Source organism: Pipistrellus hanaki (genome assembly GCF_964339955.1).
Source record: "Pipistrellus hanaki genome assembly, chromosome: 2".
NCBI lineage: Eukaryota > Metazoa > Chordata > Mammalia > Chiroptera > Vespertilionidae > Pipistrellus > Pipistrellus hanaki.
In genome coordinates, this window is record NC_140504.1 from 39190701 (window position 1) to 39207098 (window position 16398).

At 50.8% G+C, this 16398-nt stretch overlaps 2 protein-coding genes across 7 annotated transcripts; one reads left to right on the forward strand and one right to left on the reverse strand.

Annotated features, from left to right (window-relative positions):
• Positions 1-273: 273 nt before the first annotated feature.
• POLR2H (RNA polymerase II, I and III subunit H) lies at positions 274-5693 on the forward strand. Its single transcript, XM_084872561.1, has 5 exons — positions 274-1118; positions 2542-2625; positions 2708-2801; positions 4332-4415; positions 5327-5693. Exons 1-5 carry the CDS (start codon positions 1046-1048, stop codon positions 5442-5444), a joined length of 453 nt encoding a protein of 150 aa, XP_084728687.1. The 5' UTR covers positions 274-1045; the 3' UTR covers positions 5445-5693.
• A 1326-nt stretch (positions 5694-7019) lies between these two features.
• On the reverse strand, positions 7020-14874 carry THPO (thrombopoietin). Of its 6 annotated transcripts, none has more exons than XM_084872552.1 (7): positions 13195-13942; positions 12914-13101; positions 12539-12666; positions 12211-12297; positions 10571-10738; positions 10255-10323; positions 7020-10138 (listed from the first exon to the last, which is right to left on the reverse strand). In XM_084872552.1, the coding sequence occupies exons 1-7, from the start codon at positions 13251-13253 to the stop codon at positions 9755-9757; spliced, it is 1083 nt and encodes a 360-aa protein (XP_084728678.1). In that variant the 5' UTR covers positions 13254-13942; the 3' UTR covers positions 7020-9754. The 6 variants fall into 6 exon arrangements, with proteins under 6 accessions (XP_084728678.1, XP_084728677.1, XP_084728680.1 ...); XM_084872551.1 differs by having other exon boundaries at positions 10255-10335; XM_084872554.1 differs by lacking the exon at positions 13195-13942 and adding an exon at positions 14475-14874 and having other exon boundaries at positions 7020-10323.
• Positions 14875-16398: the final 1524 nt, after the last annotated feature.

The following is a 16398-nucleotide window of genomic DNA, read 5'->3' on the forward strand; positions in this document are numbered from 1 at the left end:
GGATGCAGGGACATGGGGGAGGTGGAGGTGCTGGCTGGGAGGAGGGGACAGTGCCCGGGAAGGGAAGGGGGCAGTGCGAGAGGAGCCAGCATCCTGGAGGAAGGGGCAGTCCGTGTAAGGCAGGAGTATCTGCAGGAGAGGAGAGAGCCAGGGTGAAGGGGCACAGTGTCCAGGGGGGAGAGGGCAGGGGAGAGGGAACAGGCTGTACCAGGCTGAAGGGGCAGTGCTCCGGAGGGCAGGGTGATGGGGCCAATGCCAGGCTCCAGGGGCGGTGTGGGGGAAGAGAGCAGGGCTCAGGGCAAGAGGACAATGCTGGGGAGGGTGCGGTACCAGGGGAAGGGATAGTGCAGGCTTTCCTCTTCCCCGTAGTGACATCATGGCAAATTCCCAAACTGAAAAGACCCAGCTCGGGTTACATCTAGCAGGGCCGAGCTGGGCCAGGCCGGCCTGGAGGGCCTCGGGTGCCAGCTGCAGGGGCTCGGGACTGCGCCCTGCGGAGCCGGTGCTCCGGGGGGCGGGGTTCTGCTCCGCCCTTCCTCGGCGCGGACTGTGCCCTCGGCGAGCACGCGTGCTGGCAGGGCTGGGCTGGGCTGGGCTGCTCTGGGCCAAGGATCAAGGTCTCTGGCTGGGGTAGCGGCCCATGCGTTCCAGTTTTGCCAACAGGAATACTGAAGAGGGCGCAGTCGAGCCTCCGCAGAGAGCGAGAAACCGCGCCACCTCCGCGGGAGGTGTGTGTGGGGGTGTCTGTCTATGGTGATCCCGCCCTGGGGCGGGCTTATCGACCTGACAGGCCCGCCCTCCACACCGAAGTCTCTCCGAAGCAGCAGTTCGGGGCGGAAGTTAGGGAGCCCCGAGAGCTTAGGCGACGGAAGTGGCCGTGCTACTGCCTGTCTGCGCGCAGGCGTAGTTTCATTTCCTTGCTGGTGCTGTTGAGGCGGTCCTATTCCCGCTCTCCTGCTCGTTTTCTCCGCGCGAGGGGTTGGGCGGACTCCTCTAGTGGTTGCACGGTCAGCGCCCTCCGTGCTCCTCTCATCGCCCTGCTGCCATGGCCGGCATTCTGTTTGAGGATATTTTTGATGTGAAAGACATTGACCCGGAGGGCAAGAAGTTTGACCGAGGTAAGCGAGGTATAGAGAGGCGGTTTTGGGTAAGGGACTAAATCTGGTTCTTGGGGACACGCCCCCGGCCCCCCAACCCACGTGGCGTGCGCCCACCATCAGGTCCTGATGTAGGGACCGCGCTCAGAAAACATTTTATAGGTGAAAGAGCGGAGACACCGCGCTCTCCTTGGGATCACACAGGCTGTGCCCGGTGCCTGGGGGGCCTTTTCTCGTGGTGCTAGTCAACTCCTGAGCATCTTTCCGGCCGCTGCCCACTCTGCCAGGCGCTGTCCTGGGCACCTTACATGCTTTGTCTTATTTCTTTCAAGAGTCTACATGAGGTAGTTATTGTCTTTACCCATTTCTCTCCGAGAAGCAACCCACCCAAGGCTGCACAGCAAGTAATCCGACTCCAGAATCTATATTATTATTTTAAAAATATATTCCTTTATTGATTTCAGAGAGAAAGGGAGGAGAGAGAAACATCAATGATGAGAGAGAATCATTGATCGGCTGCCTCCTGCACACCCCCTGCTAGGGATGGAGCCCGCAACCCAGGCTTGTGCTCTTGGCCGGAATTGAACCTGGGACCCATCAGTCCGCAGGCTGATATCTTTTATTAAGATATTATATATGGCCGAGACCGGTTTGGCTCAATGGATAGAGCGTCAGCTTGGGGACTGAAGGGTCCCGGGTTCGATTCCGGTCAAGGGCATGTACCTTGGTTGTGGGCAAATCCCCAGTAGGGTGTGTGCAAGAGGCTGCTGATCGATGACTCTTTCTCATCGATGTTTCTAACTCTCTATCTCTCTCCCTTCCTCTCTGTACAAAATGAATAAAATATATTAAAAAAAAGATATTATATATGCACATGTCTTACTATTGCCGCCCCCGTCGCCCCCGCCACACACACACACACACCTATAGTCTTGTATTGCCCTTAGAATCTTTAGCTTTGTGTGAAGCCCTCTCCTAGTTAGAGTTGACTGCTTGGAATAATAAAGAGTTGCTCTTTATCCTGTCATTGATCAATAATTGTTTCTTTCTGTTTTCTCACCCTTTGCCTGGAGACTGACATGTTCTTCAGGACAAACACCAGTTCTTACAAGTCCTAATAATCCCCTCAACATAGCACCTGACACAGAAAGACAAAACCTTTGCCCAAAGTTAGGCTGTTTTTTAATCACCGAGGCAGGCCTAGAGTCTGGATATTCTTTGTTGCCCGAGGACTTTTGATTCTTTTCCTGGGATTTTCTCCACTTTGCCTCTTTCGTATCTGGTTCTGATTGAGTCTGCACTTCTGAGAGCAGATGAGAGGCCAGTGGGTGCAAATTGGGTTAGGTTGAGACTTCTATTGTGCTCGCCCCCCCAAAGTGGGGTCTGCAGGGTCACCCTGGGTCAGGCACTTACCCTCTGCCACTCTTTCTCTACTTCTCTCCAGTGTCCCGACTGCATTGTGAGAGTGAATCTTTCAAGATGGACCTTATCTTAGATGTAAACATTCAGATTTACCCTGTAGATTTGGGTAAGTATTAAACACAGAAAATAGAAGGAGACTTTTTGCCATTCTGGCTGTTTTCACTCTCAGATATTGCCGTTACTTTCAGGTGACAAGTTCCGGTTGGTCATAGCCAGCACCTTGTATGAAGATGGTACCTTGGATGATGGTGAATATAACCCCACAGATGACAGACCTTCCAGGTGAGGGAGTGAAGAAGGGAGCACTTGAAATATGCCTGTGAATAAAGTAGATAAGTGGTGTAGAAAGATCCTTATTTAATTAAGTCGTGGAATAAATGATTATCAGCAGAATCTGAGGAACTTAAGGAAATTGCCGCACTTAAGAATTAGCAAGGTATAATAAAAATTAAAAAAAAGAGGAAAAAAAAAAAAGAATTAGCAAGGTACCTGGCCAGTGTGGCTCAGTGGTTGAGTGTCGACCTATGAGCGAGGCAGTCATGGTTTGATTCCTGGTCAGGGCACATGCCTGGGTTGCAAACTTGATCCTCCGTGTGGGACATACAGGAGGTAGCTGATCAATGATTTTCTCTCATCATTGATGTTTCTATCTCTCCCTCTTACTTTCTGTCTCTGAAATAAATGAAAACATATTTTTTTAAAAAAATTAACAAGGTGTTTATCCAGAGCAGTTATTACATGCTTGTGGTTTTTTTTTTTTTTTTTTTTTTTTTAATATATTTTATTGATTTTTTGCAGAGAGGAAGGGAGAGGGATAGAAAGTTAGAAACATTGATGAAAGAGAAACATCAATCAGCTTCCTCCTGCACCCTCCCCCACAGGTCCTCCCCTCTTCCCCCCAGGGAATGTGTCTGCAACCAAGGTACATGCCCTTGACTAGAATTGAACCTGGGGCCCTTCAGTCCGCAGGCTGACGCTCTATCCACTGAGCCAAACCGGTTCTGGCTACATGCTTGTGTTTTGTAGCTTTTTGATGGTGGAGGAAGTGACTACTGAGTGACCTAGGCTGTATGGGCCTTGAGTCTTGGAGGGGAAGTTTGGTGTGATGGGAGTTTGGAGCCCCATTGAGTTAAAATCTCATTTGTTGAATAACCTTAACCTCTTTCAGCCTCAGTTTTCTTGTCAGTGAAAGACAGGTGGTTGTATCTAGTTCACAGGTTTGCTGTGAAGACTAAATAACATTGTATTTGGAAAGTGCCTGTTGCTATAATGCTGGCACTTAGCAGTTACCAATTTTAAAGGATTTCTTATTATTGTTAACTACTTTAAAAAATATGTTTTTATTGACTTTCAGGGAGAGGGAGAAGGGAGAGATAGAAACATCAATGAGAGAAGCTTCTATTGGCTGTCTCCTGCACACCCCCTCCTGGGGATTGAGCTCCCAACCGGGCATGTGCCCTGACCAGGAATCAAACCAGTGACCTCTTGGATGTCCAGCCACTGAGCAACCCTGGCCTGGCATTGTTTTTTTCTTTTTCTTTTTTTAAAATATATTTTTATTGATTTTTTACAGAGAGGAAGAGAGAGGGATAAAGAGTTAGAAACATTGATGAGAGAGAATCATCGATCAGCTGCCTCTTGCACCACCCCCACTGGGGATGTGCCCGAAACCAAGGTACATGCCCTTGACCGGAATCGAACCCGGGACCCTTCAGTCTGCAGGCCGACACTCTATCCACTGAGCCAAACCGGTCTCGGCTGGCCTGGCATTGTTAACTACTTTTAAGAGTAACTGCCACTATTGTTCCACAGGGCTGACCAATTTGAGTATGTGATGTATGGAAAAGTGTACAGGATTGAGGGAGACGAAACGTCTACTGAAGCAGCAACACGTCTGTAAGTTCCTTGGTCTGTGAGAACCCTTTCACCCTGCCCTCTTCTGAGAATTGGGGACTTGCTTATCCTTCCTGTGTTGGGTCCCTCTCTCTAAGTACCTCAGACCTAAGCAGGACCCAGAAAGAAACTTCTGGGAACAGTTTCAGTTGTCAGGGTCTCGGCCCTGGTGGTCCAAACGAGACCCTGATAATCTTGCTGTGTGCGGTGCCAAGGAAGGTTGCTTCCTTAGGAAATAAATGCAACATTAAGTAATTAAGCTGCTAGGTGTGTTTGTGCGTGTGCGTTTGTATGTATGTATGTATATGTATATGTTGCTACACTGCAACCCAACCCCTAGTTCTTTGGTTTCCCTGCCTCGCTATTTTTTTCTTTAAAATCTTATTAAAACAATATGTGCCCTTTGTAAGAAATATGAAAAGCAGAAAAGTAATGTCAAGAAGGAACAAAAGTCATCTATAATCCCATACCCAGAGGGAACCTTTTACATAAACATTTTTGAATAATCTAGGTTTTTTTTCCCCTGTGCTTTTTTTCTTTGAGATCTTGTTGTTTATTACAATGTCTTCTTCTACTCTTTTTGCTTAATGTTATGTGAAACATGTTTTCCCATGTCCGTTTAGAGCTTTTCCTAAACATTTTAATAGCTGTATATCTAACATTCTAGTACCGGTAAATGGATAGATCTGAATTGATTTGACCATTTCCTTTATTCTGGGCATGTAGTATTTTCTACTTTTGCTAATATAAAAAACACTGCCTTGCATGTGTCTGTGCATTCATTTTTGTCTGAATTTTGGTTCCTGCTGACAAAACATTAGAAAGGTGCCTCTCTTTCTTAGGCTGGGCTGGAGAGCTGCTGAGTAACAGCTGCTCCGAATCTCAGACTCATGGGACTGGACCTTCTGTTTCAGCTCTGCCTATGTGTCCTATGGGGGCCTGCTCATGAGGCTGCAGGGTGATGCCAACAACCTGCATGGATTTGAAGTGGATTCCAGAGTTTATCTGCTGATGAAGAAACTGGCCTTCTGAACCACCGGGAAGCCAACCTTGCTGCTTAGTCACTCAGGTCATGGACGTTTGTTCAAGTCTGAATTGCAGTGGCTGCTGTCCTGTTCAGGAGGGGCTGGCTCTCTGTCCACTGTGGTGCTTCTCTCCCTGGTCTGGACTCAGTGGGAAACCGACTTGCCTTTGAAAGACCCAGCGGGCGAGTTTAAAATGAACCAGAGTTGTTTTGTGTGTATGATTTTTTTTTTTTTAATTAAACTTTACTTTTTCAGATTTTTCCTCCCCTTAATTCCCCCCCCCCCCCATTTACTTTAAAATAACTTATTTTTTATTTTTAGTTTGCCTATGGTATAGTATGTCTCTGGCCCATAGCCAGATGATCATCCAATGTAAGATCTGTCTCAGCCTTTTGGCCTCTGGGTTCAGGGTTTCTCAGTCTCCTGGCTGACGATCCCCAACATTTGTCCTCCAATGTGGTTTTCTACACAAGAGAAGATACGGTGTTTTGGCTCTGGGGCACCCCCGGCGCAGAAGATAACCTCCATTTGGCATAGAATTTTGAATTGGCCAGGAGCCCCGCTTGTGTCCTTCTAACACTTTCAGTCGCTTAAGAAGTCAAATCACGTTGACTTGAATGAGTCACTTGGGTAACTGGAAATGTTCATCATTTTTAAGGAAGCTTTGGGTAGAGGCTTTTTTTTTTTTTTTTTTCCCCCTCCCTCCCTGGGGTGGAGACTTTTATACATAAGCATGGGACACAGCTCTGAAGAAAACAGGAAGAGTGGGTTTGGTGGTTATGGGACCAGGTGGAGGAGCTAGCTGTCGGCTCTGTATTCTGGCGGTGACCTGGAGGGAGGGTAAGTTTCTTAGCGGTGACACTGAGCAGGGAGCTGCTGCACAGATCAGTGAAGCGGACAGGGCACCCATACCAATGAGGTTGGCAGTCCAGTGCCAGCACCCGAGACAGTGCAGCAGCCCGACTGCAGTCACCGCCTGAAACGTGGAGGAAGCTCCCAGTTGAGGAAATGGTGATGCTTACCAGGACTCCAGCAGAGGGGCTGGCTCTTCAGCCTGGCAGCAAGGTCCCCGAGAAAGCACACGGGACTCCGATTACCCCTGGGAAGTTCAGGGTAACTCTCCAGAGATTTGTGAGTGTGTATTAAGCAGTTGTCTCTTTTGATCTCTCGGGTTGCCAGGGGAGCTGGTCCCCTGGTGGGATGCCTGGGGAGTCATTTTCAGGTCTTTACATGAGGTGTTAGGGTATTTAGGGAAATGGGTTGAAAATGAGTGGTCCCTGCAGGGAGGAGGTGAAGGTGTTTCTTTCGCCTTAGTATGGGGTGGGGAGGGTGGAGGGGGAAATTGGAGACGCAGAGGGGGTTGGGATGGGTTTTTATGGGATCCTCCAGCCTTTCCATAGAGTCCAGCTTTGGGGTAGAGGACAGGAAGAGAAGGGTGAAAATTTAGGTTAGAGTGGGAGAACCTAATTACCAATAGTAGTTTTTGGAGTGGCACAGCAGACTGTCCTAGCTGCTCTGGGTGGCAGAAGAAAGAGAACTGGCATACAGGTGAAAAGAGATAGGAATGTTCTGGTTGTAACAGGTGTTTTTTTTTGTTCTGTGTGAAGAAAAGAGGAGACAGATTTAAGAACAGGTTAGATATTCAATAGGGACAATCAGTTCACACTGGAGAAGCCCATGAGTTTTTTACATTTGCCCTGAGCAAGTCAGATGCTAATACTGGATGCCTGGAACTTTCTGGCTACATACTTTTTTGCAGTTTTGCCATCTTTGTCTCACCTGACTGTGCTGAGAACACCTAATTCCTTGTCTCTGGTCCCTTTGACATACCTGGTTCTGGGTGCTGTCTCTTTCATGTGCCATAAAGGGTTTCATTTGATTATTAGATGTACTCTACTATAGTACTGCAGTAAATTAAAATTTCCACTTACCATTTTCCCTTGACTGCATCCTGGAATTTGTAATGTAGATGAGCTGATTCTTTCCCACGTAGAAACTGACACCAGATTTGGACAACACTTTTGAGCTTTGTGCATTTGTTGATTCCTTCTCCATGGCAACTGTTCTGTCCATAATGGGGAAGGGGGACACCTGGAGATGTCTAAACAGGTCACTCATACCAAGAGCTTTGGCTTTCTACTCAGAACTCTTTTATCTGTTGATGTATTGACTCCCTAAGGACTTGGGAATTTTTCCTGATAAATAGAATCACTGAATAACATTGGACAGTGCACCACACTGGGGAGAGTATGAGCTTTAGACTAAGTTGGCCTAGGGCAGTGATCGGCAAACTCATTCGTCCACAGAGCCAAATATCAACAGTACGACCATTGAAATTTCCTTTGAGAGCCACATTTTTTACACTTAAACTTCTTCTAACGCCACTTCTTCAAAATAGACTCGCCCAGGCTGTGGTATTTTGTGGAAGAGCCGCACTCGAGGGGCCAAAGAGCCGCATGTGGCTCGCGAGCTGCAGTTTGCCTACCACAGGCCTAGGGTATTTCTTTTTTCTTCTGACAGGCTGTGAAACCTTTGGGAACTTGCCTGGCTGCTCCCTCATCTATAAAGGAGAGAGTCCCCGGAGCCTTAAAGAAGGCTATACGGTACCTGGCACCGACTTTCATCCTGCTGTCTGTAGCATGCCTCCAATGATCCTGGGCATTGGCAGTGTTTGGAACTCGGTTCCTGGCTCCTCTGCCTACGCTGTAGACGTGCCTCTCCTGTCCCAGCTCCTCTGGGTGCCAGAAGAAAGAACTGGCATACAGTTGAATAGAGATAGGAACTTCCTTGTCATAAGTTTTTTGTTTTGTTTTGTGTGAAGGGAAGAGGAGACAGATGATTTGGGAATGGGTTAAATATTCAATGGGGACCTTTTGGTGGGGAGGGAAGAGGAGGAACTTCCATTAGTTTTCCCTACTGGAGCCTCTGGAGGTGGTATTGACCTTTGCAGTGGAGATTTGTTCAGGGCAATATAAACCTCCTCTCCCTAGCACCAAGATGGCATTTATGGGCAAAGCCTCATACGCCTGGCTTTTTTTTTCCTCTAGAGATCCCCTAACAGAGTTTATGGTGGTCACACAAAGCTGCTTTTTAGGTACTATTTACCTCTGGGTACTGGGAAATGAGCCTTCAACTTGTACTTTGAGTTGTAACTTGTGTCTCCTGCTGTGTGAGCCCTAGGCGACTGACTCATGCCACTTCCTGCACTTCCCCCTGACCTCCACAGGAGGGAGGCAGGACCCCGAGCTTGGAGAAGCTTCCTGCTGAGCTGCTGAGGCTCGGCTGTTTGCTCAGCTGTCACTTCAGGTCTTTTCTTGCCTGAACTGTCTGCACATCCTTACCTGAGGTGTGAGGCACTCCTGGGCTTCCTGTTAGTTTTTCTTTATTTTTTCTTTATTTTGTTAGGGAGGGGCAGAGCTATTGCCCTCTGAGAAGAATATTTTTTTCTTTTCAGTTAGCTTTTGGATGCTTAATTTATTCTTTATTTATACAGGCTCAGACAGTCTTTGTGGGAAGACAACGTCTCATTCATTTCTCAGGGGTAAGGATCTCCTAAGAAAAGGAGGTCAGAGTGCCATTGAGAATGAGGTAAAGGGTTATGGTAAAGAGACTAACCTTAGTTCTGAGCAGAAAACTAAAGCTCACTTTTCTGTTTTCTGACAGAAGATTAGTCTCTACCTCTGTTCAGAGGTCAGGCCAGTCCAGGCCTTTAAAGGAATTATCACACGAAAAAGCATATAGAGAATCCGTAAGTTGTAAATTTGTACAGAAAATAGACCGATAACTAGCTGCTCTGGTGAATATTATTGATAGGTTAAAAAAAATAGCTTTTCTGCCCCGCCAGTGTGGCTCAGTTGGTTGAGCGTCATCCCATACACCAGGAGGCCGCTGGTTCGATTCTGGTCAGGGCGTACGCCCAGGTTGGGTTGCACGCTCCATTCCCAGGAGGGGGCACGCAGGAGGCAACAATCGATGTATCTCACATCAATATTTCTCTCCCTCCCCCTTCCTTTCCCTGAAATCAATAAAAACATATTTAAAAAAAAATAGCTTCTGGTGTTTTAAACAGAGAAAAACGATCCCCTTTCCGTCCTATGTGTCTGCCTTCACCAGGACTGTGGGCTCCAGGGAAAGCAGGAAACCTGGGGAGCTGCAGTTGTCTCCGGGGCCTCTCCTCCGGGTCAGAGAATCACAACGGGAGACACTGCTGGTGTGGGCAGCGCCTGAGCACCTTACTCCTCCTGAGACAGATTCCGGAAGTGAGGGTGCACCTCCGCTCGGAGAGGACTGGTGGGGTCGGGCATGGCAGCAGAGGGGTCAGGAAGTGGGAGTTGGAGCTGGGCTGTGGGGGTAGTGGGCACGGAGGGTGAAGGTGAGAAGACTGTATGTTGTCCAATGGCAGGAAGGGTTAGGGGAGAATATCCAGGCTGGAGGTTGGGTGGCAGGGAACCCATGTCCAAAGTTCCTGGAGGAATATTCAGGGCTCCTGGGGCCCTGGGTGAGGGTCCAGGAAGGAGTCCATGAGTTCCATTCAAAGGTCCGTGAGTCCTGTTCAGTTGTCCAGGGGTTTGGTCCAGGAACCTGGAAGTTTGGTTCAGCAGACCAGGCCCGTTGGCTCCGACTCCTTGCAGCCTCTTCAGAAGTCCAGAGCCAGTAGTTTTGGCCAGGACACTGGAGTTCGTCTCCAGCAATCCAGAAGTCCTGTTTGGAAGCTTGTTCAGTGTGAGGAGGAGAGAGGTACTGTGTGGGAGCGCGGTGGTGGGCAGGGCCCGCTTGGCGCAGAGGGTGGGCCCTACCACATGCAGCAGGAAACGCACCTTTCCTCGGAGCAGTTGCTGGAAGCTCAGGAAGATGGCACGGGGATCTCTGTGAGCGGAGGTTCTGCCCTGTGGAGGAAGCTGAGGGCAGAGGATGGGCCTGAGGCCAGAGACCTGGGCCAGATCTCACGCCTCCCTTGTCTATGTGGGAAGATAGGGTACCAGCGCCCAGGCTTTATGGCTTGGAGGGAGCATTCCTTGGGAGGTCATCTCTTCTACCTCAAGATTCTTAGAATTCCTCTTCCCTCGGGCCTTCTAAGGAGACTGGGTCCGAAAAGAGGGACATGTCCCATAGTTCCCTTGACTGGGGACTTACCTGGGTCCCAAGGAGGCCCTGCAGGGCCCCGAGGAGGAGGCGAACTTGTCCCGAAAGCTGCCCCAGTAAGAATGAGAGGCAAGTGGCTTCCACTTGTCCCCGTGCTGCCATCACTCCCTCCAGCAGGAGGGTCGTCGCCCCCAGAACGTCCTGTGCCTTGGTCTGCTCCTGGGACAGAGATGGACGAGAGAAGCGCACTGCTTCAGAGGGCATGCTAATAGCGGGTGGGAAGCTCGGAGGAGTAGCCAGCAGGATGAATCATAGACGCTGAGAATTGGACAGGACCAAGGTCCCACCCAGCACAGGAATTCCTTCACAGTCTCCCGACTATTGGTCATCAGCCTCTGCTGGAATCACTCCAGTGTCCGGTAACCCTGCCTGGTCTTCCACTTACTCTCAGTCAGAAATGCTCTTTTTCTTTCTTTCTTACTTCCATTATTCTGAAATCTGCCCTTTGATGGCATTTACCTCTTGGTTCTAGTGCTGCACATCTCTTTCTGCTACAAAAATCTTAGGATCATGTGATTCTTTTTTAACGGAATGTAGAGATGAGACCATCGTAAAGAGCATAAAGATGAAGGGAAGGGCTTGCTGGTACGTGGCAGAGCTGGAACTAAGGGCTCCCATGGAGCTGCCCTCCCCTAGTCCAGCCTCCTAGAAGGCCCGAGGGAAGAATGAGATTCCAGGGCTCCTGAGGATAGAAGAGTTGACCTACCATGGAGTGCTCCTTCCCAGTGGTTTCCTGAGCCTCCGACTAAAGCTCCCCATGCTATACCATAGACTGTCACTCCGTCCATGCTAATCAGACAGGCTTTTTATTTTTTTTTAAACCATTCATCATATAACATGTTTTCTGAACTCTTCCTGTTCAGTTGCTTCCTCCTGAGTACATGCTAGTTTAATAGGTCCTCTGAATAACTTAGCGTGTGTCAGTACTTAGTCCAGTATTTTTAAGTGCAGTCCACTCAGAATTTTATGGGGCTATTTCCACATTATTGATGCTAAACATTGAAAGCTACCCAGAACCACTAGGTTTTTTAAATAGCTGCCTCAATAATGTTGTTACATGTGAAGTTTGGGGTCAACTCAACCCTCCTAGATCTTTTTCATAGTTAATTCTAGGGCCAGAAGTTTATATGAGGGAAGCAGGGCATTGTGGCCTGCAAGCTGGAATAGGACTTGACTCAAGTACTTTACACATGTAGAAATTTTTATATATCTCTGTTAAATTCTACCACGTTTTGAACCTCGCCTTTCAGTGATTTGAATTTTGATTCTGTCTTTTGTTATTTTTGTGGTGGTTCCCAGCTTTGTGTCATCTGTGGATGACAGATAAGTCTTATTTATTCATGCCAGCTTAAGAAGCTTGAATTGGACTAAGTCAGAGGCATGGCTCACGAGAGACCTCTACCCAGCTTTTCATGATGTTCAGCTTTGAATCTATGTAACACACTGGGACTGCAAGCCATCATCTTGTCCAGAGGATATTATCACAGTAGAATGTAGATTGGGTTAGAGCAGCCAAGCTGAAGACGAGATATTTTCAGAGAACTCAGGAATTGTAAAGAACCCACAGGAAGCAATAGGAAACTGATGAAGACAGGACTTAGAGAAACCCAGGGGAGGGGTGGCTTTCTTACCGTCTGGGTTTTCCATTCTCCCAGGGTGAAGTCCACGGCAGGCAGCAGGACAGGTGTGGACAAAGGGCTGATGTCTGGGCACTGGCTCTGTTGAAAAAAATTGGTGGGAGAGGGGAAGAGAAAGGACATGGTAACCTAATGACCAAGATGCTTCCATGAGTAATAGGTCCAGATTAGCTTTCAGAGGAGAGCTTGATTGCAAATCATAATCCTTGTCAAGGTCATGGTCTTACCAAAGGCAATGTTGGAAGAACAGTGATTGGATCAGGGAGTGAGGGGATCTTACCAGTTAAACGGACAGAGGGGACAGTGTTTGGGGGATTCTTACCAGTCGGCCTTGAAGGACATGAGAGTCACGTAGCAGTTTATTTAGCAGTCGGGGGTCACAGGCAGGAGGAGCCGGGCTAGACCGGGTCAGCCGTGCAGTTAGGAGAAGCATGACCACGAGGAGCAGTTCTTAGATTAGGAGAGGCGAGGTTGGAAGGGGTGGATAAGGAAGAAATCATTGTTGGGTGGTGGTCCAGGAATTCCCATTGAGGACCCAGACCCTGAAACCCAAGGAATCTGCCACCCAGATGCCTCATTTCTCGGAAATTGGGTTCTCCCAGCCACCTCCCTCCCCGACCACTGCAGCATATCTCCTTTCCCTTTCCCTTCCTACCGTGCTCTGATTTGGCTCTCAGCCCCTCAGGTGTGTTCTTACCAGTCAGCTCCATTCTGGCCGGGCTGTCTGGTTGGAGTGGCTCCCTGTATGGGGCCTCTGCCCTGAATCCTTCCTGGGGCCATGGAGGCGGCTTGGGCTCTTGCACTTCTGGGCAGAGTAGGGTGGAGCACACAGCGTTGGGTGGGGCGCGGCACAGGTGGGCTGAGGAAGAGGGTCTGGAATCTATCCTGCAAGTGACGGGCATGAAGAACAGTTATTCAAGTTTTAAGGAAGAGACTCTGGCGCGGGGAGCAGATGCTGGGAGGGCTTGCGATGCTGACCAGCCTAGAACTGCTAAAGCTCTGAGCGCTCCCACATTTTCTTGTGATCGTAGTAGCATATGCTGTCTCCTCTTTGTCAGGGTTTCTCAGGGAATCTGACACGAGTTGGCTGCCTCCTGCCGAGAGCAGCAGGACAGGATGTGTACACAAACACACATCTTAATGGGCCTCAAATTCCGAGCCACCTTGATTGCTTGGTTGGATAAAATCTGGAATGGGGATAGAGAATGGAGCACTGTGGCACAAACCTGAAGAAGAGACGGGGAAACCGGAAGAAGGCCAGGATGGGGAACTAGCAGATACGTAGGTACAATGTATCAAGGGGTAGCTTGTAGAGTGGGCAGGGAAGTGGAATTAGGCAAAAACAAACAAATAAGCAACACCAACAAAAACCAAAACACTGAACTAACTAGAAGTCATTGATTAAAAGATTGAGAGAAGGTGGCCTGGGAGAAATGAACCTCTCATCCTTCCCCTATTTACTCCCACACAGAAAGCCTCTTAGAGTTTTCCTTTGCTCTCCACGTTCTGAAATACTGGGTTTTCCAAGGCAAGGAGGCAGGCTAACAGTCCCGAGCCTTCCTTCCTGAGGCAAGTTATCCAGGAACGGATACCCACCGAGTGAGATGAAGCCCTCCTTACATGGCATACCTCGCCACGGCCACCCACCATATGTCATCGCCCGTACCTTCCCCCCTGCCCCCTCGCCAGACCCCTTCCGGTTCCTTCACAGGACCCCCCACGTGGCTTCCTCCTTCTTTCACAAGTTGTGCAAAGAGGCCTGCACCTGTTTCAATATTGGGATTTCCTATAGGTCTGTCAACATGCAGGAACCCTCCTCCCATCACCCTCTCTCCTTGTGCCCTGGCTTGCCTGACCCAGCTTCCCAGCCCCTGGATTCAGAACCTTAAGCTAACTAGGAATGACGGGGTAAGAATGAAGATCGGAGCTGTGTCCACCTTGGCGCTGTGTTCCCCAGGTCCTAATAATATACTTCCTTTCTCATCCCCCAACACCCCCAGCCCATGTCCCCTTTCCTTAGTGCCCACCAGGACTGTGCCGTATTCTACGAAGTCTGTGATCAGTCCCTCCGAACCCAGCACCCCACCCCCTACCCCGGCTCTGTCCTACTCCTCCCATTCTGGGAAGGCCACAGGCTTCCTGACAAAGGTCAGTGCCTGTAGGTTCCAGTGTGCCCGCCCCTCCCCCAGCTGAGAGCCCCATTCCTCTTTCCTGTCCTCCCTACCCTCACGGAACTGCAAGCCCTACTTGCCACTCACCCGGCGGAGAAGGGCTCCCGGACCCAGGTGCAAAGCGGGAGGCGCTCTGGGGAGCAGATGGGTAGGAAAGCTTGTGGCGTTGGGGCCTAGCCCCTTCCCAGCAGTGGGGTCACACGCCTGCCGGGGCCACGTCTGCCCAATCAGAGAGCAGGGAGCCAGCAGACACTGCGGAGGGCCCCCGGAAGTGACGCCTTCTCCCCCCACCCTCGCTGGACCTGGAGCCCCTGCCTGGACCATGGTCTACTACTATCCTCCACCCACACACACCGCCCGGAGGACCGGCCTTTTCCTAGGAAACGTGCAACCTGGGGCCTGGCTGGAGAGGAGACGGGAGGGGAATAGGTTGTGTGTTTTTTTTAGGAGGAATCCAGCAGGACATTTTTGTTTTCAGTTCCCGGCTGGCCAAATTTCTTTTCCCGAGATACCACACCTGCTGCTGAAACCCAATAAGGCTCCTTGCCTTCCTGCTTCTCTCTCCTATAGCCCCGGGGAGTAGGGTCTTAGACCCCCTTTCTGAGTGGGAACATGGGCGTTGCCTGTGTTAGAGAAGGACGCTGTCAGAGGTCAGTGCTATGGGGAAAGGGTTTGGACCGTTTGAAAGGACCGCACAGTGAGGGGGTGTGTGCTCGGCCCGTTGGCTCGGACAGCTAAGCCCACTTCTCTCTGCCAGTGTACTCCTTTGCTCCTCTTCCATCTCCTGCCATCCCACACGTGACAAGAGGAATAACCAGGCCCATGTGTCCCAGTCTTAGGAAAGACAGCTGCTATTCTCCCCCCACAAATACCTCTTGCTGGCCTAGCCCCCCTCTTCCTTTGGCCCTGCCTCTAGTTCCTTTGCTTTCCTCTCAGCCCCAGGCTCCCCAAGCCTCTGGCCTCTGGCCTCAGGGCCTCTGGCCTCAGGGCCTCCTGGCCTGACCTTGTTCCCATCCCCTCTCCAACCACCCCTCCCCCACAGTTCTTCTTCAGGCTCTCTCCTCTCCTCCTCCCCAGGCAGGATGGGGCTGTCTGCTAAGGAGTATGGCCTAGATCCCGGAATTCTCCATCTCAACCAGAGGAGATGCCTCCCAAGATTAGGAAGGATGGTGCCGGGATGGTTGGGATGGTGTGGGGGGGTGGGTGGGAGGGGACAGGGAGGCAGTCATGACCAGGAAAACCAACCAAGACAGAGGAGTTTGAGGTGAGTGAGGAGGCTGAGGGTCCCCGCGGTGAAGGAAGAGGTGAGAAAGCATGCCAGGTGGGGACGATGGTGGCTGGAAGATTTTGAGGACAGGTTACATGGTAGGGAGGGAACTGACCCCAGGCAGAAAGGACACAGTCTGTTTCTGGCTAAGTTCCTGTCCTGGGGAACAGTGGAATGAGGAGGGACCTCAGACCAGAGGTGGGGACCCAGGCTAGGCAGGGAAAGTGGGTGGGTGGGGTCTGAGAGGTGCTGTGAGCACAGAGTCAGGGGGACCATGGGTTGACAGGCCTCTCCCTGGCGTTGTCACCCGTAAAGACAAGTCTTCATCCTTCCCTGGAGCCGAAATCCAGCGCAGTGGCCGGCCCAGGCCTCAGGCCTAGCCTCTGCCCCTCCCTGGCCTGGGGTTCTCATCCTGGGCGGGACACGCACCTCCTGCTTGGTCCAGCTACCCTGGGGCCACCGGCAGTGGAGGGAGGGTTTGGGGGGGCCCTCCAGACCTGCCTCTCCTCCCCGCTTCGCGCCCCCTGGTCCCTCCCCTCCCCTCCCCTCCCCCTCCGCTCCCCCAGGCCCTCCAGCCCCTCCCTCCTCCCCTGCCCGGTCCCAGCCCCTCCCTCCCCTCCCCCACTCGCGATCCGGGCCGCGGCGGCTGGGCCGGACCCCCCGGGCTCAGCCCGGCCCCTCGCCGAGCCACCGCCGCCGCCGCCCCGTTTGCAGAGGAGGAGGCCCCCGGCCGGGGTGCGGAGC